This window comes from Ochotona princeps, chromosome 13, assembly GCF_030435755.1.
Source record: "Ochotona princeps isolate mOchPri1 chromosome 13, mOchPri1.hap1, whole genome shotgun sequence".
In the NCBI taxonomy this organism is placed as follows: Eukaryota; Metazoa; Chordata; class Mammalia; order Lagomorpha; family Ochotonidae; genus Ochotona; species Ochotona princeps.
Window position 1 is genome coordinate 20,709,638 of NC_080844.1, and position 26,627 is coordinate 20,736,264.

The window sequence follows — 26,627 nt, forward strand, 5'->3', positions numbered from 1 at the left end:
CTACTTTGCAGTAGTAGAGGTGAAGAGACATTAAAATCGGAAGTGTAAGATGTGAGTTCATTCACTTTTCCCCCAAAATTATAAACCTGGGTCCAAACAATGTATGTGTATGGTAGCATCCACCCTCAGAATTTGATGTATGTACAATTTATGTTAACTGTAACTTGAGGGTAATTAAAATGATTCTTGACAAAATTAAAATATTTTTTCTTTGGTGCAAAGATCTGGAAATGAATCCATGTTGTTCATAATACATATTTTCTAAGAAATTGTTGAAGACTCTTCATATTTATTTCATGCCAAACTTAGAAAGATATAACTCTGATGGTCATCTTCCACTGATTATCCCAGCACATTATCAAGGAACTGAATTGGAAATGTAACTGCCGGGGCATGAACTCATATTCATGGAAAAAATATTCTTGGGGGATGAAAATGAGGACTAAAAGATGTGGAAAGGGTAAGCAAAGGCAACAAAAATTAACTGCTTTACTTCAAAGAAAAGAAAACTGTTTCTTTTGGTTGTTTTAAAGAAGAAAAGAAGAATATCTCCTATCTGTACATCTGCCTTTCCAATAAAAGGAAGGAAGGAAGGAAGGAAGGAAGGAAGGAAGGAAGGAAGGAAGGAAGGAAGGAGAAAGAAAGAAAGAAAGAGAGAGAGAGAGAGAGAGAGAGAGAGAGAGAGAGAGAAAGAAAGAAAGAAAGAAGGAAGGAAGGAAGGAAGGAAGGAAGGAAGGAAGGAAGGAAGGAAAGAAAGAAAGAAAGAAAGAGAAGAAAGAAAGAAAGAAAGAAAGAGAAGAAAGAAAATGAATGAGCGAATGAGCCTGGTGTGACAGCCTAGAGATTAATTCCTTGCCCTGTACCTACTGGGATCCATATGGGTGCCAGTTGGTAACATGGCTGCTCCTCTTCCCATCCAGTCCCCTGACTGTGGCCTGAAAGAATTAGAGAATGGCCCAAAATCTTCTAGGGAGACCTAGAAGAGGCTCCTTTCTTTGGATTGGCTCAGCTCCACCCTTTGCAGCCACTTGGTGAGGGAACCAGTGAATGGAAGTTGTTTCTGTCTCTGCTTCTCTCTGTGTATCTGCCTTTCCAATAAAGAGGTGCTGAGGAAGAGGCAGGAGGGTGTTCTGAGAGAGCATCATGTGTGACAGATGTTAATAGTGGATAGAAAATCCTTAGGAAACATAGTGTAACAGTAAGAAACTCTTTTTTTTAAAATCCTATCTCTTCTAACTTTCCTGCTATAGTTTTTGTGAATATATTTATTTAAAAGGGAGAATAAATTTTGGTATGTTGAATTATGGGATCCAATTTACTTCTTTTTTACTGTTTTTTATCCAACCTCTTTGTCTTTGAAGCAAATCTTTTAGAAAATGAAGAGTATATTTTCCCATGGGATTATATGCTAAGTTTACTCATTGACATGTTGTGATTGATGGAAATGTAAAGCAAGGCATGAATAGGGGCTTCATATATCTGCATAATTATATACAAATACTTATATATGCATCATTATGAAACATAATAAAACATGCCCTAATTCCAGGTTCAAGATTTTTTGTGTGTATGTGATTCTTTTTTTTCCTTTTGTGTTTCATTTGAGGACAGAGCAGCAGCTGCAGTAGCACACAGAGAAACCTTTCATCTGGTTTTTCACACAGATATAGCAACAGCCAGAACTGGGCTGGAGCAAAGCTAGATTGCAGGGACTCCATTCAGGTCTCCCAGGTCACTGGCAGGAACCTCAATACTTATGGCATCAACTGCAACCCGAGTGCATAAACCGTTGGGGTACTGGAGTCAGAAGTGGGGTGCAGCCTTGAATGCAAGCACTTCTCTGTGGTATGTGGGTGTTTGATGATTTAATTGACTATACAACAATGCCACCCAAGATGGTGAAAAGTATGACACAGACATTCAAGATTTAATCTCAATTCTTCAACAATTATACCATATTTTTATATAAAATGTGAGACTTGAAAACTCAGCCTTTAAAATTTTCCTTTGAAATGGACCTGCTGGTGAAGCAGCAGCCACATAGTAACAATAGCCCAGGACTGATCTCTCTTCTCATCTCCCTTTGACCAAGAGCCATGTGGTTCATTTGGTCTTTATGGCTTGTACTGAGGCTTCCGACAGGTGGATGAGTAGGGCCATTAGCTCTTGGAGAAACATCTCCCAGGAAACATGTTCAGATTACAGGTACCTGACGGAATGCGTTTGTAAAATGAGTTTTTAAAGGTAATGTGTACTTTGGAGTTACATCCTCTGTCCCCATTTGCCCAAAATAACTAACAAGAAATTGCATGAATCTTGATAGTAAACTTGATACAATAGTGTCTATTCCCTGCCTTAATCCTCCTGCTAGTAAATGAAAACTCTAGAAGAGGGATCAGGAATTGCCTGAAGCAGTTGAAATAACACCTTTATCTATTCCTTCTGTAAGTACCCAGCAAGAAAATCATCTTTATATTATCAAGTATCACTCTAGAGTTTACAGAATCTTGAATGATACCCCTTTGCATTAACAAAATTAAAATCTCTTTTGGATTTAATTTTAAGTGGCAACCAAGAAGTTGTAATAGACATGTCATATGCTACAGGAATATTGCCTTGTACTACAGTTAACCATCCTTGGTGATTCTCAGAAACTTTGATGACTTTTCTCTTGACTGTGTCTACAATCATAAATATATTTTGAAACAAAAGTTTAAAGTGTCCAAGGTAGGCATTGATGTAAAAAAGAGAAATATTTGTAGTGTATTCCTCAAACTTAACTAAATCCCACAGTCACCCCCATCTGCATCCAGCTGAATTCAGCAAAACTTCATGGTAGCCCTTTCCATTAACAGACCCAAGAATGAGAGAAATGAAAACAAATTCCTGTGTACACTAAGATCTTAATGTTGCTTCTTTTATAGCACTATTGCAGCAAATGCCAATTGCTATGGGGATTATGTAATACTTGCGGTCTTTATGCAGAAATCTTGAACAAACCTAGGAGAATCTCATTTTTTCCTGCAAACCAACTACAATCAGAAATTTTAGAGTCCCACTCAATATTTTTATATATTGCACTCTAGTAAGTCTAATTAATACTTATATTTCAAAGATACTATATTTTTGCTAAGATGTATTATATTTGGGAAATAATTAGAAATGCCTGTTCTTTAGTATGTCTTTGAAATTTATCTGAAACTTGCTTGTTCAAAAACTGAACCCCTAGGAGGCCTTCCCGAAGTAAGGTGAAGTTGATGAAGGAAAAAACTTGAAACTGAGATAATTTTCTCAGAACAATCTGACTTACAACAGCAGTGGAGATTTTCTGAAAGAGGCAAATAATACACAACAAAGCAGAAATTCAACTAGGAAGAATTAAACGAATTATTTTTAAAAATTCAAACAATGCACATTTCATTGAAAAGAGGAACAAAAGCATTAGGTCCTTCTTCAGAAAGAATGTAGGTAGTCCATGATATAATACCTGATCTGCAAAAGTAATATCATATGATGTTTCTTGAAATTTTGTCGTACTTTAAAAATGAAGAGATGGGAACTTGTGCAATCTATTAATGCCACAATTGTAAGTTTTAGAGGAAACAGAAAAATATGGCAGGAAATATTTGAAACAGACTGAAATAATGGTTTAGAGGATCTCTGTTTTGAAATCTCAATTACATCCTATTTTTGGAAGTACATAGAACCTTGCAAAAGAACTTCATTATTTACATTTATTGAAGCATCCCACACTTCTATAATCATATGAACTTATGATTACTATTACTAAAACATTTTTTTAAAGATTTATTTATTTTATTACAAAGTCAGATATACAGAGAGGAGAGACAGAGAGGAAGATCCTCCGTCCGATGATTCACTCCCCAAGTGAGCCGCAACGGGCCGGTGCGTGCCGATCCGAAGCCAGGAACCTGGAACCTCCTCCGGGTCTCCCACGCGGGGGCAGGGTCCTAAAGCACTGGGCCGTCCTTGACCGCCCTCCCAGGCCACAAGCAGGGAGCTGGATGGGAAGCGGAGCCGCCGGGACCAGAACCGGCGCCCATATGGGATCCCGGGGCTTTCAAGGCAAGGACTTCAGCCGCTGGGCCACGCTGCCGGGCCCTATTACTAAAACATTTTCTAACACTTTATAACATCTTGTGCTATAACTTTGTAGCCATCATTCATGTATCAAACCATTTATTTTTACTTTAGGTCAAACACATCAAAATCATGTTGAAGCTCTAGCAGTGAACATAATGAATCTACTAGTTACTGGGATGGACAAATAAATATACACTGCTCTATACAATGATAGATTCTACAAGGAAAAAATAATCCAAGTAAGTGGAAAGTGTATCTAGGTTCCTAAGAGATGCTGAGATGGAGATGCTACTGAAATGAAATAATGAGGGAGGAGAATCTTTTTGAATCAGTTTTATGTATCTTTTTGAATGATGAAGAGGATACAGAGAATTAGAGAGCATTTTGTGAAGTGGGAACAACAAACACAAAGTCCATTTGTAGGTAAGCAGGAGCAGTTATTAAAGAAAAGATAAAAGCCCAGTGTGACTATGGAGGAGTTACAGAAATGCTGCTTAGAGAAGGAGAAGCACTTTCCTTCGCCTGGAGACTACGGAATGACTTTGCTCAAAATAGATGCCTTATAAGATAAAGTGTATCCTCCACACCCAGCTTCCTGCACTGCTTCTGCACTAATAACCCAAGATGAACCGCAGCATAGTCCAACTGTCCCTGATACTGCCAAAAAAAGAAAAAATAAAAGGAATTAATTGTTCACCAAAAAGAGCAACAGACAAGCTCCAGAGAAAATAAATGAGAATGGATCTTGATTGTGCTCAAAGTTTTTGGAAGGGGTCAAACACAAACCTCAGAAAGAGTTTATCGGTCAGAATGTACTTTGCAATTGTACCGAGGACACTTTTAGCTTATTCTACAACACTGCAGGGTTATTCCCTTAAGGCTGTGCAAAAGAAGAGCACGTAATTAAACAGCGTATATATTAAACAGCGTATATATTTAGGAGCTGTCCTGACAGATATCTGAAGATGTCAAAGACGCACATATTAGAGAATTTCTATATGTATCTAAAGAAATCCCAAATGGTACAATATTGTATATTGGGTGGTACAGTGTAAAAGAATACAGCTAGCACAGTGCTGAACAGTGAGAGTGTGCTGGGAGAATGATTTTTGCCTTGGAAAATGCATGCAGGAGGACTTCCTGGTGATGCCTCTTACACAGAGCTGTGTCTGCACTTTTGCTTACTCTGTAACTGACTAAACCATACACTTGGCTTTTTAAACATTGTTTACTCACTCACTTATTTGGAAAGAGTTACAGAGAGAGGACGGGAGAGTCAGAGTGAGGTCTTCCAATCATTGGTTCACTCCTCAAACAGCCAGTTCAGTTGAGCTGGCCCAAAGCCAGAAGCCAGGAGCTTCTTCTGGGTCTCTCAATGGGTGCAGGGCTCCAAGTACTTGAGCTATCTTTCACTGTCTTCCCACATAACATTAGCAGTGAGCTGGATGGGAAGTGGAGCAGTGGTGACATGAACTGGAACCCAAGAGACGCTAGTGCCCCAGGCAGTGCCTTAACTTATTACGCCACATTGCCAGCCACATTGACTCATGTTTAAATCTCTATGTTACACATTTTCTTAGTTTAAAAAATAAATCTTAGTATTTCTGTTATTATTTTTTAAATGCTTCTTTATGTGAGAGACAAAGAGTCAGAGTTATCCCTATTTATTGGCTCATTCCCCAAATGCCTCTAGCAACTGGGCTCATGGCAGGTCAAAGCCACAAGCTTGGAACTCAGCTGAGGCCTACCATGTGGATGTCTGGGACACAACTACTTGAGTCAAAACTGTCATTTCCCAAAGTATGCATTCTTAGAGAATTCAATGAGATGAAGAATCATAAGCACAACTCAGGTATCCCAATATAGAAAGAGTATACACCATTAGGCATCTTATTCAATAACCAAATGCATGTTAATAGAGTTGGTCATAAAAAGGCTTTCTGTGTAAAACTCAAAGTTGATTGCCAAACATGTTGCTCAGTTAGGCAATAAGATCAGTCTAAGCAATTATGGTGAGGTATAACATTTGTGGAGAACAGAACCCTACTAAAGTGAATGTGTCATAGATTTCCATTAGTCCATAAAATAGAAGTGTAATTTGTATCAATCAGGATTTCATAAATAATGTCAACATACAAGGCAGAGCCAGGAAAGTACAGCAAGGGATTGTGTGGCAAAAATATTTGCTATTTTTCCTTTGGCAAATAGTAAGTAATTTAAGTACAGCATGCATTTTAACCAGGTGAATGGAAAACATAGCTTCAAATATGTGACCAAACAAGATGGTGATGTTGGTTTTATATTTCCTATATGTAATATTTACTCTTGGGAAATGTTTCATTATTGTTCTTTTGTGACATGCATGGGATACATTTTTCATCCTGTGCCAAAACTAAATTTCAATTTGTTTTCCATTAACACTGCTTTTTAAATTAATTCCATGTGTGCTGTTCTGCATACTCACAGTCTAAAAGAGATGCACGTCCAATATCAACACTGTTCTACTATTTGTCAAGATAACATATCAAATATTATTTATTTGAAAGGCTGAGTGACAGATAGCAGAAGTCACAGAGTGTTATGGTGTTTTATCCATTGAATCATTCCCCAGATGGTCACAAAGCTATGGCTAATTCTGAAGCCCAGAGAGCCATATATAAGTCTCCCCTATGGGCACAGAGGAACAAAATGTTTGGGACTTCCTCTGTTGCTTTTCCAGCTGTATCAAAGAGGGCTGAGTGGAGGCAGAGCTGCCAGGACTTCAAGGGTAACTCTGATATGGGATGGTGAGACTGTAAATGGTGATTTAATCCTGCTGTTCCATGATGCTAGGTCCTCAAGCCAAATTATTTGTTTGTGGGAGTTTAGATGTTGACATACACTCTAACTCGTCTCTTTCCACACATTTGTCATTCTCCTGTATAAACTTTACTTTTAGAACATTTTCATCCACTAAATTTCATTTCATTTAGCATTATCAAGAGCTAAACACTATGCTAAGTAGTGAGGTATCTGAGACCAGAATGACATAGTGGCTGAGAGTGATTAAAAGTACAGTGGTCAAACACTTAATGATGGGTGGGAGGGCCCGGCGGCGTGGCCTAGCGGCTAAAGTCCTCGCGGCTAAAGTCCTCGCCTTGAATGCCCTGGGATCCCATATGGGCGCCGGTTCTAATCCCGGCAGCTCCACTTCCCATTCAGCTCTCTGCTTGTGGCCTGGGAAAGCAGTTGAGGACGGCCCAATGCTTTGGGACTCTGCTCCCACATGGGAGACCTGGAGGAGGTTCCTGGCTCCTGGCTTCGGATCAGCACAGCACTGGCCTTGTGGTCACTTGGGGAGTGAATCATCGGACGGAAGAGCTTCCTCTCTGTCTCTCCTCCTCTGTGTATATCTGGCTGTAATAAAATGAATAAATCTTTTAAAAAAAATGATGGGTGGGAAGTTTTTCATTTTAAAGGAATGAGGGATACCTTCCAAAAGTGAGACTTCATTCTGGATTTTTCATTGAGTATTATTATGAGATTGCAAGACTAGTATCAGAATAACACAGTAAGAGAACACAGCAACAATTCAAGTGGGAAATACACAGGGGCTGATTTGGGATAAAAGGGGGGATAATATAAGGACAATTTGCAAACACTATATATATGTGTATATATATATGTGTGTGTGTGTGTGTGTGTGTTATTGACTGGCTACAGAGAATGAAGGATGCAGCCATCCTGGATATCTCTGCCACGTTTTTCTTATGGCATCACTTAGTGAGCTGCAGAATTCGGTAAGAGGAACTCTTACTAGAGAAGGTGAAATAAGGATTCAGTCTTAAAAGACGCTGGAATTGAGATGCCTGCAGGATATTCAGGGGGTTTGTTTTACCGATAAATACCTATTTGAAGCTATGATTTAGAACTGCAGAAGCGGCTACAGACAAGCTGTGGGAGACATTCCTATCTCAATGTAATTAAGGCTGTGGGTTTTGTTGTAAGCATGGATTTCCCAAAAGGAATGCACAGAGCCTGAAGAGCAATTTAGAAGATTCTTTCAGAATCCAGAGTTTAAGGAGCAAACAAATGGGGAAGGCTGAAAGATCCAGACATGCTTAAGCATGAAAACTCAGGAGCAAGCAGGGAGTAGGAAATTGAGGGGAGACAGACTTATTTCAAACAGAGTAGTGAAGCCATTGAAATAAAAATAGCATATTGCAACAAAGAGACTTAGATGAGTACAGAGTTGGGAGCAGACGTCATTCATTTTATAGCCAGTTTTATAAACTATGAATATTTATCAATACACTCAATCACATACACACAGATACAAATACAGGTGTTTATCCTAATAGCTGATAGTGAGAAAAAAAATTGCTGAAAGCTTTTGTAAAATGACATTCATTTATGGACTGCTAATTGAGTATCTGGAAAGTAAGCTTCAGAAATAATGCCAAACAACAGTTAACGTCCATTATTAGTGCTTTTGAGTAATAGCATTAAAAATACACATCACCTATTTTTCAAATTGTGTGAGACTTCTTTTTCATATGACTGAGTACAGTGTTGGCATTATATTTTTTGACATGACAAGAGAACTCATAAAATGTCCAACTCATGGCCCACTTAAAAAAGAAGTATTACAGTTTTAGATACTGTTGAATATCATGCTGAGCTGCAAAAATAAAATACTATAAAACTCCCTACCTTCATTTCATTTTCAGAACCCCCCACAGGGAGATGACAACAGCATTAATCAGAGACAGCCCACTGAGGTTCAGACTCAGTGTCCAAATATCAGATTAGTAGTTGAAAGAAACATCAGGGTTTTTTTTTCCTTTTTTTAATGACACCACCAAGTCTACCCTTATAAACACTGCAGTTTGCTAACAATTTAAAATCTGTTTGAAGGATGTAAAACTGAACAGGTACTACGCCTCTGTGCTTGCATGCAGATCTTACATCAGGAATACATGAATCGTTCAGCCTAAATGCAACCAGTCTCTTTCTATTTTAGCGTGGGAGTAATTTTTTGTCTCAGAGCTGTATGTTTTATACCTGCAGCTAAAACAAATTCAGTTCAGCATAAGAATTTCTACCAGGCATTAATTGGGAGTTTGCTGGGAAGCAGCTGAATCTATAATGTACACAATGCTGAGAACCTATCCAGGCATTCCTTCTTTGAAGTATTCCTGGCTGGTTCATATCTAGGATTACTCTGAGAAACAAAAACTAAGAATTTAGTCATTAATTTGCGCAACTCTTTCCCTAAAGAATGCCTCTTTCAGATGCCATTATGGAGTCTAGGCACGTTGAATATGAGTTCAAAGTTTCCACCTCTTCCCTTCAGCCAATGTCCCAGACCTAGCGCGTGTACAGAGGACCCATGCAGCACTCACAGTGACAAGTGTGCTGCAGTTAAAAAGACAAATTCATTCTCCTTTATGCCAGATTCTGCTGAATGACTATAAAACGAACTCTGTAATTTTGGATTGTGGGCGGCATTTATTGCTGTGCCTCTTCCTAGATCTCCTCTATCCCCTGCCAAACTCAAGGTTCAATCTACAAACACCAAACAACAAACAGAAAAGACAGGCACCATGTTGAATCCGGGACCACCGTATCCTCTCCTGCAAGAGCCAGGCTTTCTCAGAGAACTTAATGTGCTGACTATCACACATCAGGATGAGTTCTCTCCAGCTGCTCCTTCAGTAGCACACATGATTAAGATTTGGGGAGGTGAGCTAAAGTTGGCTGTTAAAATTATTCCATTAAAATTATGAATGTTATAATAATTTTATTCATCCCTAAGTACTATATAAGGTAAATAGGGTAAAACTGTGTTTGTTACTGGAATTTTGTCTATTTAAACTTACATAGGAATGGTAAAGAAATGCATAAAATGTACTTACTTGTGTAATTCATATTATATTCATACCTGTTTTTCCACAATACATTCGCTCTTATCCATAACTGCTTTTCCATGCTATATTGTGGGGAGCGGCCGACCCCACGTGTATATGAGGGGCCGCAAGATGGCTGCTGGCCGAGTGCCAGGAGGCAGGATTTGTCCTGCCAGTATGCAGGCAGGAAGTCTCAAGGATAGGCTAATACTCCCCTGCTGCGATTGCTGGCCTATCAGATAGCACCCCGTGGACCACGGGGAGAAGTGATTGGTGGAGAACAGTATATAAGCAGCCCGCTTTTGGCAGTAAAGCCTTTTGGTTAGCCCTTTTGTTCGGCTTCCCTTTTTTCATTCGTTCGTTTGGTATGTGTTTGTTCGGTGTGTGTGTGTGTGCCGGTTGCGGTAGCGGTTCCTGTTTTTACCAGGCCCTTGAAATTCCTCATCATTTTAGTGTTGCTGCATGGCAGCGACACTATATTCCCTTTCTCTCTCTCTTTTTCTCTCCCATACACACACACAAGTACATATACACACATGCCTGTGTGTTATAAGATTATTCATATGAAAATCAATAGTGGGGTCTTGACACAGAGTTCGGATCCCCAGTCTATAGATTCTAAGTCAGCCTCTATGGGATATGATCTGGTACTTCGCAATTCTAAGAAGTTCTGATGAGGGCTGGTGTGGATGTTGTTTGTCAGGAATGCCCTTTGTTTTCCTCCAAATGCATAATCTTACCGGGCCAGGTAATATGTACATGAGCAACTTATAGGGGGCATTCTGATGAATCAATATGTACACTGCAATTAATAGGCATTCATATCTAATACAATGTAATTAACACTGTATTCATATGTACTAAAGTTAACAGTAGACATCTGAGAACAAATCAAATACACATGAAAATTACCTAGAACAGTTTATAGCACATGTTAAGACTCCAAAAATGGATGGTCGCTATTTTTAATGGGCGTCAGTGTATATAATCATGCCTTTCAATTCAAGCTCTGTGTATTCCACTTGCTGTGTTAAGTACATGAACATCAAGGTATGTATAAAGATCAAAGTGGCCACCACAGGATGCTGTCATCCCTCCTTGCTCATTCTCCCTCCCTCCTACTCTCTGTAACTGTCTTTCAAATAAATAAAACATTTTAAAAATGAAATTCTGACTTTTATAACAAAATGGATGCAATTAGAAACTACTGCACTTAGTGAAATAAGCCAGTCTCAACAAGTTAAACACTGCGTGTTTTCTCTATTATGTGACAGCTAATTTAAGAAGCAAAAAGAAACAAAATGTATAGTCATGAAAAGTCACTTTTGGATGTGACTGCTGTTTTTAGTACATGTTTATATTCTTGTGGAATTAGAATCTTCCTAATTTTTACATGTTAAATATTATGATTAGAGATAAATTAGCCTGTGGATATACAGTGCATTAAAATTATGTCTTCACATAACTGATAAAGAGAGAAAGAATATTAGGGCATAACAGGGTAGTAAGTGATGGGTAAGTGTCCTCTTGACACTGTATCTACAGAATGCATAAAACCTATTCTTGCTATATTAGTAAAAATTTTTAAAACATTGATGACAGCTATTCCACAGAGGCACAAATCTACAGCACAAATTCCATGTAAGTAACTACAAATATTTTTGGGTCTTCTAACTTCCTAAACATTCTATAAAATTTTAGTATCTGTGAATACAAAGGACTTCAAAACATTTGTTTGGTTACAGAGATAAACTCATTTTAAAATATATTCACACCGTTTTCACAATATGTATTTTCTGTGTGCTTGTTGAACTGCCTTTTATATTTATATTCTACCTGTAGAGTCTTTTCTTGTAACTTGTTATGATCAAAGGCTAAACATGTTAACAATACCAAAAGAAATTGTTTCAAAATTGACTGAATGTGCTTTTATTTACAGTGATACTGTGGAAGAGACTCATTTTATACTTTGTTAAAACAATAATTACATGAAACTACTGTCAGTATGTGGCAGCATATCAGGAAATTCAAGAGTATAACTCACTTAAAATCAAGAAAAATCACAAATATTTTCTTATATTTAGTTCATAGTGTTACAAAATATAGTATGTAATACTATAGCTGCACATTATAAATCATTTTGTGATTTAACATAATTTTAATGTTAATCGAATAAAGGGCATATTAGTTCTAAGTATTCTGCTAACTACGCATATATCTCAGAAATATTTATCAACGGTTTCAACCACTAAACACCATAAGTATTACTCTTAGCTGCATTTTGCAAATTAAAAAGGTCAGGCCAAGACAGACTACAGTTGCTCATCCATTGTCATGATGGTCATTTGGGTAAGTTTGATGCCAGTTCCTGCATTTCAACTCATTCATTCCACTCTGTATGTTTTGGGGATTTGGGGTCTAGAATTATGAAAGCATAAGATCGGGTGAAAGGATGAACCAGGTAAGCAGGGAATAGTGTCCAAAATACAGAAGGCATATAAGAAGTCTGGGCTTTCTGTAGAGTGATTCTAGAAATCATGGGCCAGTATAAAGTCCATTAAAGGTGAATGGACAGAAAGATAAACACAGATTTAGGATACTACTGTAGAGCTCACCTATCTCATGGGGCGGCTGTTTCCTGAAACTATGTGATGCTCTGCTGCTATATAATTTGCAGAGTAACAAATATCTGGTCCTTTGAGAACAGCCCAGAGTGACCTAAGGCCAGCACTGCTGATAAAGTCAGCCTGTGGTTGCATAGAAACAATCAGGGTCTTCTACAGATACCCCGCCAGCCAGGGAATGGAAATCACCAAGGGCTCTGCCTAGCTGGATGAGGTCTCTGATATTTGTGATCATTCTCAAAATGAACTATGGGGATACTTGTGATTCAGAGTCAGGATACACAGGTAGTTCTCTAAATTCAATCTTTTGTGAAGTAGGATTTAAATGATACCCAGCAAGATGTTACACTGACAACATCTTGGTTTCAGTCACTGTTTATTTTGGCCCCATCTGAGCACAGCATATTTTAATTGTTTTTCAAAAAAATCCACCAAAGTTCCATTACTGTTAATCTGTTTTGCCTCCTAGTCTGAACTATATCCTAAATTACATCATTTTGCCTGTTACTTTTGTCATTTTTTCCTAACCTCAAATGTGACTAATATGCCAAAAGGTGCTGAGGATACTTCACTTTTTAAAGAACCCTGCGCTGATACACCCCAAATCATTGTAATGTCTTTCATTCTTTTTACAATAACATACTTCAGCGATTTAGAAATTGAGATGAAGTGTGTTTTTGCTGTATTTACTGGGTTTTACTCTAAAGATGGTATACTAGACTTTATGAACAGAAAGGAAGACATTCAATAATTGCCTATTGGTCATTTTTTAATAAACTGGATAATATCTGTATCTGTTATACCTATATATCTATTATATATACATATGTAATCCATAAATATTTTAAAGTGCTAGTGTAGTTTATTACTACAACATTATCTTTGAAAAGGAAATGAAATTTCTTTATCATATGGATCTACATATTGTATTCTTATTTTAAGGCATCATTTGAACATACACACAAAATAACTCAAATACAACACAGTAATTAACTGTATATATGTTAAACGGTGTCTTAATAGTTTTGGCAGCAATTAAAATTGACTTTTAACTGTGCAGCATCAGTCATTTAGTGCAGTAATATAATTATCATTAGGTAGCAATGGGAGAGCGTGGTGATGACTCCAGATTCCAGTCTACAAACATTATTACTTCACGGAAGCTAAGTAGTCTGGGATACAATGTGCTTTGGCCATTGCCCTCTTTCTTTGCACCTTCAAAATCATTTTAATTGACATGAAAACATGCTATTGCCTAAAGATTAGAACAATTATACTCTATCAAATTATGAGTCATAGTGTCTATATTTCAAGTTTTGAAAGTGAAATAATTTATATAAAGATCATTTAAATTTAAAGAGCAGAAAGCAATAAATGTGATTGATATAATAATTCCTTCAGGGACACAAGCTCACCATGAAAAATATTAAACAGAAGAAAAAAACAGGAAAACTAAAATTAATCACCACTTTAATGACTTTAAGTTTTTAAATGACAAAAAATCAAGCAATGGTAAGCATATTTTGTAAATGATTTTAATGTCTATTTGCTTTATGTAGCTGCTTGAAAGATGTCATTAGATACATTTTCATTTTTATCACAGTACACTATAGAGTGACAAGTCTAACACAATTTTCTTTCACTACAATCAAATCATCACAAAACTCAATCATCGACCATCTCTGGTGTTACAACTGCCACCTATCTCTATCTTCTAGATTTATAATGTTGACAATGAATAATATTTATAAAATGTATATACAATGTTATCATACCTCTGACCTCTCAGGGTTCCCCAAGAGCCCTCTACAACAAGATACAGGGCCAGCTTTATGATATGATATTGTCATTTCTATTATAATCACAATGTACAGAACTCTCATTTCGCTGCGTCTATACTTATGCAATTAGCCTAGAAAGTTGTCTATCTTTTCCAAACTCACTTTTACCAGTGACCACCCATTGGGAGGCAATTCTAGTATTACCTCTTTATCTATGTGCCCTGCACACGTGCACATAGTAGAACTTATCACATGGTTTGCTTAGTATAGCAGAAATCTACAGTGAATCCACAGTGCCTGATGCACCTCCCTCACAGTGTTTCTACTGGCAAGAGGAACATTTTTATATGTTTACTTACTTAAAGATTTATCTATTTTTATGGGAAAAGTAGATTTAAAAAGAGGAGCTACAGAGAGAAAGAACTACTGCCCGATGACTCACTACCCAAGTGGCCACAAAGGCTGAAGCAGAGCTGATCTGAAGCCAGGAGCCAGGAGCCTCATCCTGGTCTCCCGCTTAAGAGCAGGGCTCCAGGTTTTGGGCTGTCCTCTACTGCTTTCCCAGGCCACAGCAGGGAGCTAGTTGGGAAAAGGTGTAGCTGGGATTAGAACAGGTGTTCACATGGGATCCTAGTCCATGCAAGGCGAGAATTTAGCCACTGGAGCCATCATCCTGGGCCCAGTTATTTAATTTTTTTAATGTAAAGTTACACAGAAAGAGATACAAAGTGTGTGTGTGCATGCGCACACAAGCTCAAAAGAGGGAAGAGAGCCTATGAGAGAGATCTGTCATCTGCTGCTTCACTCCTCAAATGGTTGAAATATGCAAGTCTGGACCAGGTCAAAGTCAGGATCCAGACTTGCCGTTTGTGTGCCCCATATTAGTAGCAGTAACCCAAGCACCTGGATCATCTTCCATTGCTTTGCCAGCACGCTAGCAGAGAACTGGATTTTTTTTTTTTATTGTTAATTATTTTGCATTATGTGACAGTTTCATAGGCTCTGGGTATCCCCCCCTCCCTCCCCCTCCCCTCCCCCCGGTGGATTCCTCCACCTTGATGCAGTATTACAGTTCAAATTCAATCAAGATTCTTTCATTGCAAACATATACCAAGCATAGAGTCCAGCTACTTATTGTCCAGATTGGTTGAACAGTTTCTTGGGGAGACCTTTTCTGGTCTGAAGTTTGAGCTGGCAGAATATCATCACAGTCAATTAAGAGTCCCTGGATTTTGAAGCTATGCTCATGAAAGATGCTGTCATCATATTTGGAAGCTTAACCTGATGCACCATAACACAATCCTACTGATACCCTCATATTAGAATTTACCTGAGAAATACTATTTATGTTGGTGGCAAAAAAAGTAAGAAAAAAAATCCACCTGTCCTCTTGTAGCCATAGCAATGGAATCTCAGAAATTTGAGCATGACGTTTTCAGTTCTTTTAGTTTTCAGCAAGGAAACTTCTAATGCCTGGGTTACCTTTCTGTAATTTGTCTTCGGGTTTAAGCTACATTGCTACTCCCACCTCATATCACAAGGTAAAATGTCACCTTGTTTGTTGGTTAGATTCTCCTCATTGCCTTTTTTCCCTTATTCTATATTAGTGTTACCAAACTTTATGAAAGGATATACCTTAATATTTTGTGTCTGAGAATTTTCTTTTGAGAAATCACAATAAAACCTTTGATATCAGAGCTGCAACAGTAACAGTAAAGCTTTCAGACGGGATTCTGAAATGGAATCAAGACCTTTGGTATCTCATATATGTGTCACACTGCAATGACTTCCATCTCTCCCCTTGAGAGAAATACCCCTAACACAGATGGAAAGAGAAGTACACCTCATTCATCTTCGGAAATCTGTGATGAGGATAATGACAATTGGTTTGATTATCACTGCATTCTTTATTGTCATATTTATAATTTGTATTATTATCCTAAACATTGCTATCCATTATGAAGGAAAAAAATAAGAATCACAAGGGGTTAAGCATTTGGACTATCAGTCAAGAATCTTGCATCCTGTAGTGGGGAACCTGTGTTCAAATCTCAGTGCTAACTCCCATGATCAGCTTCCTTTCATTGCAGATCCTGGAAACAGCAGTGATGGCACCATGGGAGATCTGGATTGAGTTTATGCTTATAACCTTGGCTTGGCCCAGCACCAGCTTTTGCAGGCATTTGAGGGAAACAGTGGACAAGAGCTTGTCATCTCTGTCTCTCCTCCCTCACCCACCTCTACCTTCCTTCTTTTTCATATGCCTCTCTGTATTGAAAGAAAGAAAGAAAGAAAGAAAGAAAGAAAGAAAGAAAGAAAGAAAGAAAGAAAGAAAGAAAGAGAGAGAGAGAAAAATCAAAATTTCAGAGTTTTTACCGGCATTGTGGCACAGCATGTACAGCTACTATTTACTATACATACATCATGTTTTGAAATGCTGGTTCAACTCCTAGCTGTTCTGTTTCTGACCGAGATTCTTGGTAATGTTCCTGGGAAAGAAGTGTGTGATGGCTGTGTTTGGGAGATTATGGTGAAGTTCATGAGTTGAATTTTCTTGGCAGTTGCAACCGTTTGGAGATTAAACTAAAGGATGCAAAATCTCCCTCTCTATCTTTCTCCATCAAACTTTCAAACAAACAAAAACAAAATAAAACAAAAACCACACAGAAATAAATAACTAAAAATTATTTAAATATTTCAGGCCTTGATATGAAGTTCACAAGATCTCTTTGACAGATCTTAAAGAAATCTTCAACAAATGAAATGGTTATACTATGAGGTAGTTTTTCTCTTTTAAAAAGTAGCACAATTGGGGCCTGGCGGCGTGGCCTAGTGGCTGAGGTCCTCGCCTTGAAAGCCCCGGGATCCCATTTGGGCGCCGGTTCTAATCCCGGCAGCTCCACTTGCCATCCAGCTCCCTGCTTGTGGCCTGGGAAAGCAGTTGAGGATGGCCCAAAGCATTGGGACCCTGCACCTGCGTGGGAGACCAGGAGGAGGTTCCTGGTTCCTGGCATCGGATCGGCGCGCACTGGCCCGTTGCGGCTCACTTGGGGAGTGAATCATTGGACGGAGGATCTTCCTCTCTGTCTCTCCTCCTCTCTGTATATCTGACTTTGTAATAAAAATAAATCTTTAAAAAAAAAAGTAGCACAATTGAAGAGCAGTAGCAAGTCTTATATGCATAAGCTAGAGATTTTATAGAAAAGGAGTAAGACCTGAAGCTTAGATTTGCAACCTGTAGTTCATGCAACATCCTTCCTATGAGGTAACATTCTTACCTGCAGAATACAAATGTCTAATTGCAGCAGGTGATCCTGAATGCACCTTTCCTGCTAAGATTCCCTCAGTCATGGTTTCTAGCTCATATGCAATATTAATGATCCATTACATTTCAACTGGAGAAATGCTGACTGTGATTTAAAAATAAAGGGGTAAGTAATCAAAAGAACAGCAGAAAATGGATAATATGAAAGCAGGCAACAGGACAGACAATATGCCTAGAAATAAAAATTTGGAGTGCAGGAAAAAAAGTGTGAAATATTGGACACATTATATATGCTAAAGATGTATTGACATAAATTAATTCACATATGTACTTATTTTGAGATTAAATACTTACATCCATATCTCTTGGGATACCTAATTTTGTTTTTTGTAAAATTATTTTAACTTCAAAATATTAAAATATACACAAGTAATGGGTAAGAAAGGATGGCTTCAATCAATCAATCAAACTGCATAGCGATAAAAAATATAAGTCAATATGTTGGATAAATTTGACTCAAAATACAGGATAGGATTTCTAAAAAACAATCTCAAAGTCACTGACATGATCATTTTAATCAATTTCTCTGGATGCATCAATTTCACACTTAAAATATAAACATTGTGAATTTAGAAAGATGTGCATGAAGTTTTGAGAATGTCTCACTTACCCGTACTTGCCCCACAAAGGCATTGGCTTCTTCCTCTACCACAGACAGGTTTCTAGGAAGGTAGGGATCAAACACCGGGGCGTTATCATTGACGTCGGTCACCACCACGTTGACTGTGGCAGTGGAGGTCTTCAAGAAAATAGAAAGGAGAAAATACAAGGGCAGCTATTTTAGCTCTCAATTCAGTTTAAGGGGTCATGCTATAATGTATTTAAATGAAAAATGTCTTATTACTACTACTTTTTGCTTTTTCTAGAAATAAACAAATAAAAACAACTTTCTGATTTTTAAGTATCTCACAAAAACAGAAGGAAAAACCTAATGATGCTATTAAAGGCCAAATATTCTTTTAAAAAATGTCAATTATATACTGCAGGTTTGATTTTCAGAAAATTATTTTACCTTTAACTTGTTCACACTTCATGAATGGTGAATTTGTCTTTCTATACTCATGAACCCCTATAATTCTGAAATGCACCACTTCTAATTTTTACCAATTACATTTTTACTGCTTAAAGTCAAACTTGTACATTATAAAATCGCATGATGGATCAGATGGATTTTTCAGGTAAGGTATCACTCTCACAGAATAGTGCCTCCATTATTTTCTAGGTCTACATCTAAACCAGGAGTCTGAGCATCACATGCTGGTTGTATAAGAATGCATCCAATGGAAACATAAACAGGTAAGTCTAACAATATCACCTACAGAAAAGGCACATCCCTGGGCTGATGCAACCAGAACACATAACACAGGCCAATGGCTTTCACACAATTAAGACAAAGCTTCATGAATGATTCAAATTGCTAACTGTTCCTGCTAAGTAACGCAAAGATATGGAACCTGGCCTCTTACTAGCTCTTCCAGAGTTGGGAAGATCAAACAACGTGGGGAGAAAAGAGAATGAAAAAACAAGCTTACTAACTTGGGAAATAAAAAATTCAATATGCTGGCACGACTGATTGGCAAAAATAACTAAGGCTCTACTTGTGATATTCTTTTGCTACACAGAATGCCTGGTTTGAGTTTCAGACGCTCCACTCTGGATTTAGGCTACTGCTAAGGTGTACTCTCAGATGCAGTGGATGAGTGGATGAGAGCTCAGGTGCTTAGGTCTCTGCCCCGAGAACAGAGACCCAGATGGAGTTCCTGGTTCCATGCTCTGGCCTGGTGCATCCCGGTGTGCTATAAACATTTAGAAGTGAACCAGAGAACAGAAAAAGAATTTCTGTCTCTGTCTTTAAAATAAAGGGTTTTTTGTTTGTTTGTTTGTTTTTTAAGTATGGGCAGGAGGCAGCGCGATATCCTAGTGGCAAAATCCTCATCTTACATGCACAGAGATCCCATATAGGTGCCGGTTTGTGTCCCAACTGCTCCACTTCCTATCCAGCTCCTGCTTTCCCTGACCTGGAAAGCAGTCGAGGATGGCTCAAACCCTTGGATCCCTGCACTCATCTGGGAGACCCAGAAGAAGCTCCTGGCTCCTGGCTTTGGATCAACTTCAGCTGGCCATTGTGGCCACTTAAGCAGTGAACTAGTGGACAAAACACCTTTCTGTTTTTCCTTCTCTGTAAGTATGCTTTTCCAATAAAGATAAATACATCTTAAAAGACAAAAAATTTTTAAAAATCAATCCAGTATGTTCTAACTTTGTAACATACAAATGTAAGCTAAGACAGATACATCATATGAACAGGAGACAATTCCTTAAATTTTGTTTAAAAAAATAGAATTTTGAAAGTGATTTAGTGTTAAAACACCAAAAACCTGAATACAAATTTGTAGGTGACAGTGACTGACTGTTCAGAAGTTTTCCAAGAACCCTGGTGCAGAGGCATCAGAATATGGGTTTCCTTAGCAAAAGAAGAGCTTTTGTTTTCACCAAAACTATCTACTTTACAGGCATTCTGCAAAGGGACTTGATTGGGCTTCACACAAACTTAAAGTCAGCATTAAAAAATCCTGATAGAATTAAGCTGAGTTTCCTTTCCCTTCCCTTCCCTTTCCTTTCCTTTCCCTTGCCCTTTCTCTTTCTCTTTGTTTAATAAGAGCCAAAGCAAAAATTTTCCAGCAGTCTGATTTTATCCTATCACTTAATTTTTTCATATACAGTGTCCAGCAGTTTTCAAAAATTTTTGCACACCAGGGATCTCTTGGCTATTGAAAATAGTTTATCTCTTTATCTACATAACCCTTAACTATTTTTGGATTATCCTTAGAAAATTTATATAATACTACATAAACAATTTATAGTGTTTTCATACTCAATGTTCAATATAGATGTTTTGATCTAGTTACATAAAAAGGAGACCAGAACAGTGTTTATTAGTCCAAACATGAAAAAAAAACCTACACAAATGTCCATCAACTGTATATGCCAGTATACATTGAGCTTTATGTATGCAGAGGACTAAAAAGCAACATCAAAGAAATATACCGCTATAACAGACATATAGATGGATTTCAGGAATATAAAATTGAGTGACAGAAGCAAAATTCCAAAGAGCATGTATTCTATGATTCCATTTATTTGAGCCTCAAAATAGCCATAATCTTTGCACGGTGACAGAAATCAGGATAAGAATCACCTTATCACTTGAAAAGGACTCAAATGAGTCCTTTTCGTCTAGCATTGAATCTCACTTAGTCATACTGTATAAGTTTTAGGTTGAACAAAAGCAACTTCTTTTTTTTTTTCAAGATTTATTCATTTTATTATAGCCAGATATACAGAGAGGAGGAGAGACAGAGAGGAAGATCTTCCATCCGATGATTCACTCCCCAAGTGAGCCGCAACGGGCCAGTGCGCACCAATCCGAAGCCGGGAACCAGGAACCTCTTCCGGGTCTCCCACGGGGGTGCAGGGTCCCAATGCATTGGGCCGTCCTCGACTGCTTTCCCAGGCCACAAGCAGGGAGCTGGATGGGAAGTGGAGCTGCCAGGATCAGAACCGGCGCCCATATGGGATCCCGGGGCTTTCAAGGCGAGGACTTAAGCCGCTAGGCCACGCCGCCGGGCCCGAACAAAAGCAACTTCTGAAGGAACTGAGTGCACCAGAGGACAAAAGAAATGATCACAAGCCAGAAACGCCTGTAACTTTGGAACACCAAGCAGCAGATGGAGTCTCAGTGCACTCTCTCCTCCCTCCCTCCCTCTGGACACCAACATCAGAACAAGCAAGCTTCACTAGCCTCAATGCTGTCTTCGCTGAGGTCAAACAGAAACTCATCCAGAAATGTTTCAAATGCCAAGTCTACAGAGAAGATCAAAACCCATCAGGACGACATATCACAAGTGTATGCAACTGAGGATCTGCCACCTTCCCCCCCATCACACCTATAATGTATAGAGCCCCGTGCTGTGTACCCAGGGTGGCCATTTCCCACATGGGTCACCCTGCTATGTGGAAGTGGCCCTAGTCTGTCTTGCACCAGGGAGCAGTCCATTAGATTCTCTCTCTCTCTCTCTCTCTCTTTTCCTACCACCTATCTCTCTACTACATTTTCTCTCCATGGCCTTCTCCCTTGCTGAAATAATTGTCTGGTATTTTTAGGTTTGTGGTGATAAAAGCTAACCAAAATGCTTTCAATATTTTGTACATCTCAGTTTCCTATTATTATTTTCCGAATTTTACTATCAAGCTTCCCAAGGAATATTGCTTTTTGGGTTTTTGTTTTTCTCTGAATTATTGATTTTGGCTTCGGGATAATGCTGGCCTACAATATCTTTTTATTCATTTTCTTCTTCTGAGAACTTTGAAAAACCTTTGTTATTCTTTTGACATTTAGAATAATTGCCTGGTAAAGCTAAATAGTTGAGGGGTGCGGGATCTCCCCCACAGATTCCTCCAGTACCCCGTTGCTGGACGGGGTGAGCCTGCTCCCTGAGAGACAGACAGACAGACAGACAGACAGACAGGAGTTCTATCTAAGCAGTTCCGATTTATTGGGGGAAATTCAATTTCTTATATACGATAAGGGATAGCCTCAGGCCAGGAATTTCAGGAATTCCAGGAGGGGAGAAACTAGGAGCCAATTACTAGGAGCATGACTGCAGAAACCACCTCCCATAGGCCAGGGGTAGGTGAGTGAAACGGCCCTGGCCAGTCTTTGAGATGTGACCGCTGCCCTGGTTCACGGGCAGGACTCCTTCCTTGACAGCCATTTTGCCCGCTAGTGACCTGGACTGTTAGTCACCATCTTACTGACTTAGTGACCTCTTTGCCTCTGAGCCCCACAGAGGGCTTTTCTTTGCTGGGAAATGTTTGTTTAATGTCTTCACAAGATTTAGGTCTTTTCAGCTATCCTGTTTGATTAATTTAGTCCTGGTAGGTTCTGTGTATCTAGGAATTTGTACATTTCATCTAGTTTACCAACTTCGTTGCCATGCATTTGCTCACAATACTCTTATAATCTATTTGTTTCTGGAAATTTGACAGTAATATTCTCCACTTTCATTTACAGTTTTATTAGTATGAGTCCCTTTCTGTTTTTTTTTTTTCCTAGTTCATCCTGATAATGTTTCATAAACTTAATGGATTTTTTGCAAGCAAATTCTGGTTTCATTGATTTTCTCCACTGTCTCTCTGACCTTTATCTTGTTTATTTCTGCTTTACTCATTACTACTTCATTCCTTTCACTAACTGTATTTCATTTGTTCTTCAAATTCCATCAGCTGTAATTGTGGGTAGCTGATGTAAAATAGCATTATTTAATTTCCCCCCAACACTGCCTTGGCTATGTTTGGAAACATTATTTTCATTTCCATTAACCGCTGAGAGTTTTATTATTTCTTTGGTGAGTTCTTCCCTCACATGTGGATGCTTTTCATAGTATGTTACTTCATGTGTTATAGACATGCATGCCTTTACCTTTCTGCTTACAGCTCGTACTACTGATTTTAATGTCATCTTATTGTGGTTAAGATAGTTTGCTCATATGCTTTGTTATCTTTTTCATTCAACTGAGATTTAACTTTTGGTTTTCCAAATTCTGTCTTGGAAAATGTCCAATGTGCATGAGACAGGGAAGTGTATTCTGTTGTTTGAGAGAATATTCTGTATATGTCTATTAGAATGCGTTTGCTTACTATGTTGTTCAAATACTCTATTTTTATATAATTTAGTTTGAAGATTCTATAAATTATTGAGAAGGAGGTAGTAAAGCACACAGTTCTTATTGTTGAACTGAGTGACCTGAGTCACTATTTCACATTACAAATTCTGATGGTCAGTTCTTACAGCTCACTGCTATGTTAAACTTGTGTTAATATGTAGCGTCCTTCTTAGTCTCTGAGACGTTGGCATTTAAAGTTTATCATGTCTGCTATCAGTAAATTCAACACTACTTTCATTGTTTACAGTTTGCACGATTCATCCCTTTCCATCTTTTAAAATGTGATATGCTTTCTTCTTTCGATCTAAAGTATGTCTTTACCATACAGTTGAGTGATGTATTTTATCCACTTGACAGATTTCTATCTCTTATTGCATAGTTCAATACACTTACATTGAAACATTTTCTGATAAGGAGGAACATACTTTTGCCATTTGGTCATACTTTCATCAAAATAATACATGTTCAGTTTACCTTTATTTTAAAAAAATATTTTTACTGGAGAGGCAGATATACAGAAGAAGAAGATATAGAGAGAAGCCTCCACAGTCTGAACTGAGCCAATCTGAAACCAGGAGCCAAGAGCCTCCTCCGGGTCTCCCATGTGGATGCAGGGTCTCAAGGCTATTGGCTGTTGACTGCTTTCCCAGACCACAAGCAGGGATGGGAAGTGAAGCTGCTGGGATTAGAACAGGCACCCATATAGGATCCTGGTGTGTGTAAGGTGAGGACTTAAGCCACTAGGTTACTGTGCCAGGCCCTCAGTGTTTAATCTGCAAACATGCCTCTTACCTGAAATGTTGTTCTGTTCAATGGAGTCCCATAGTTGCTTAAAATTTGCCCACTTTACTTGTGCTCACTTTTCTTTAATCATTCAGTTTTCTTTAATCATTTTTATTTTTGTTTAAAGATGTAGTTTCTGTATTCCTAATTTTTTGTTTGATTTTATAGTTAATTTTATATTTCATAAATTATACTTCCAAGCCACTAATTCACTGATTTTTTTCTCTTTATTTTTTTATGTCTTTAATTGCCATTCTACTCACTAATCATTTTCTTGATTGTCTCCACATAGTCCTTCACTTCCTTCAGGTAACAGAAGCTGATTGTTTTTAAACAGATGCACCACTGGTGACAGCTTTGAGGGACCAGGAGGTTTAGATGGACACCGCCAACACTTGTATCCCATATGGGTGCATGTTGGTGTTCCTGCTGCTCTACTTTCAATCCAGCTCCTTGCTAATGGCCTCGGAAAGCAGTTAAAGATGGCCAACATCCATGGGCCACTACCCACATGGCAGCCCAGGAAGAGATTCCTGGGTACTTGATTAGGTCTGTCCCGCCCTTAGCTAGTACAGCTGTTTTGGGAGTGAATCAGCAGATGGAAGGTTTCTCTGTGTCACTTCCTTTGACTCTCTCTGTTCCTCTCTTATTCTGTAACAATGGCTTTCAGATAAATAATTCTTTAAAATAGAAATAAATACATTTTTAAAACACACAACACAGCAACACATAAATAGAACACCATCAGGTTTCCTCTCTCCGGCAGCAATTTTTTTCCTTCCTCCTTTAAAATGGATCATTCAATCCTGCATTTGTGTATCTTAAAATTTATTGTTGTTGAAAATTGGACATTCGGAATTCATTATGTAGCAACTCCAAAAAAAAAAAAAAATCAAGTTCTTCTGTCCTCAGTGTTTGATGATATTTTTGCTTGTTATTTTGTCTTTTGATTATTATTCACCATCTCTTTACTGAGGATCAGCCTGAAATGTAAACTTAAGATTTATCTCCCAGAGTATATGCTTTAACCTTGTATTTCCCCCCATTTATGTGTTAGCTTTAAACTGCATTTATTTTCAATATCTCTCTCCAAAAGTAAAGAAAAAAATTTAAAAGAAAAAGAAAAATGCAAAAAAGGCATTGTCTTTTTAAGTTCCTTGGAAGTTGAGTGAGAGGGAGATAGGGAGAGACAGGGAGAGAGGGGTTTGTAGGGAGGCAGAGAAGGAAGGAGAGGAAGAAGGGAGAGAAGGGGGGAAAGGAGGGAGGGACAGAGTGAGGAGAGGAGGGAGGGAGGGAGCCACATAGGGAGGGATGCAGGGAGGGAGAGTAGGGGGGGTGGGAATCTAGAGCAAGCATGCAAAGGACTCTAACAATGGAAAACCATCAGGCCTTCCCTTGCAAGAAACAAGGATCCCATATTGGCACCAATTCACATTCCGGCGGCTCTGCTTCCCATCTGGCCTGGGAAAGAAGTAGAGGACGGCCCAAAACTTGGGACCGTACACCCACTTGGGAGACCTGGAAGAAGCTCTTGGCTTGTGGCCTCACATCTGCTCCGCTCCAGCCATAGGTGCCATTTGGGGAGAGAACCATGAGATGGAAAATCTTTCTGTCTCCTTACTTTTGTAAATCTGCCTTTCCATAAAAATAATTATATGTTTTAGAAAAATGAAAAATAATGGAAGTGCTCAAAACCATAATGGTCCCTATGTATTATGACTACTGCATGCAGAAGCACCAGTCAATGACCACAGTATAACTTCCCTGTGTTTAGATGACAGGGTTGTAATGCGCCTTAGATTTTGCTGCTTTGTGTAAACTGCCTCGGGGCACACATACAGATGGCTGATATGAGGATGGAGGGAGGTACAATGAGGATGGAGGGAGGTACAATGAGGATGGAGGGAGGTACATAGTCTACCATATTAAGTGATGAAGTTGATTCTGATTAAGTGCAATTTAATACCCAAGAACTCCCTTTAGACTTGCAAGTCTTAAGAGTTGCAAAATTGTTATGCTAGAGTTTTCCAGTGCAGTTGTTGCTTAGATGTGGAGACAGATTTTTTGGGGGGGTAGGGGACAGGGTGTTCTTCCTACTTTCCCATCTTTCTAGAATCCTCTTCAAGGTTCTCTTATTTATTGTTTATTATTATTATTTTTTAATTGATTTGGATATATATGCCTGGATTTGTTTTTACTTTAATTGGGTGGGCTTTTCTTACATCTGTCCTTGTAGGCAAAACTGTTTTTCAGTGATTTTTAATGAAATTATATATATATATCACTGTGTATTCAGATTTAAGATAAACAAATTTAGGATCTCCAAATTTTTCAATAGATATAAATAATTATTGAAATATAATCATGATTTTAGCTGTACTCAACTAAGGGAATCT

The 26,627-nt window shown here is 38.4% G+C and overlaps 1 protein-coding gene across 1 annotated transcript in view; it reads right to left on the reverse strand.

Moving 5' to 3' along the window:
* The window catches only part of PCDH15 (protocadherin related 15), a 548,396-nt gene that overhangs the window by 176,583 nt on the left and 345,186 nt on the right, over positions 1-26,627 (reverse strand). The window contains exon 17 of the mRNA XM_058671280.1: positions 18,333-18,461. Within this exon, the coding sequence (XP_058527263.1) occupies positions 18,333-18,461 (129 nt within the window). The remainder of the gene's footprint in view (positions 1-18,332; positions 18,462-26,627) is intronic.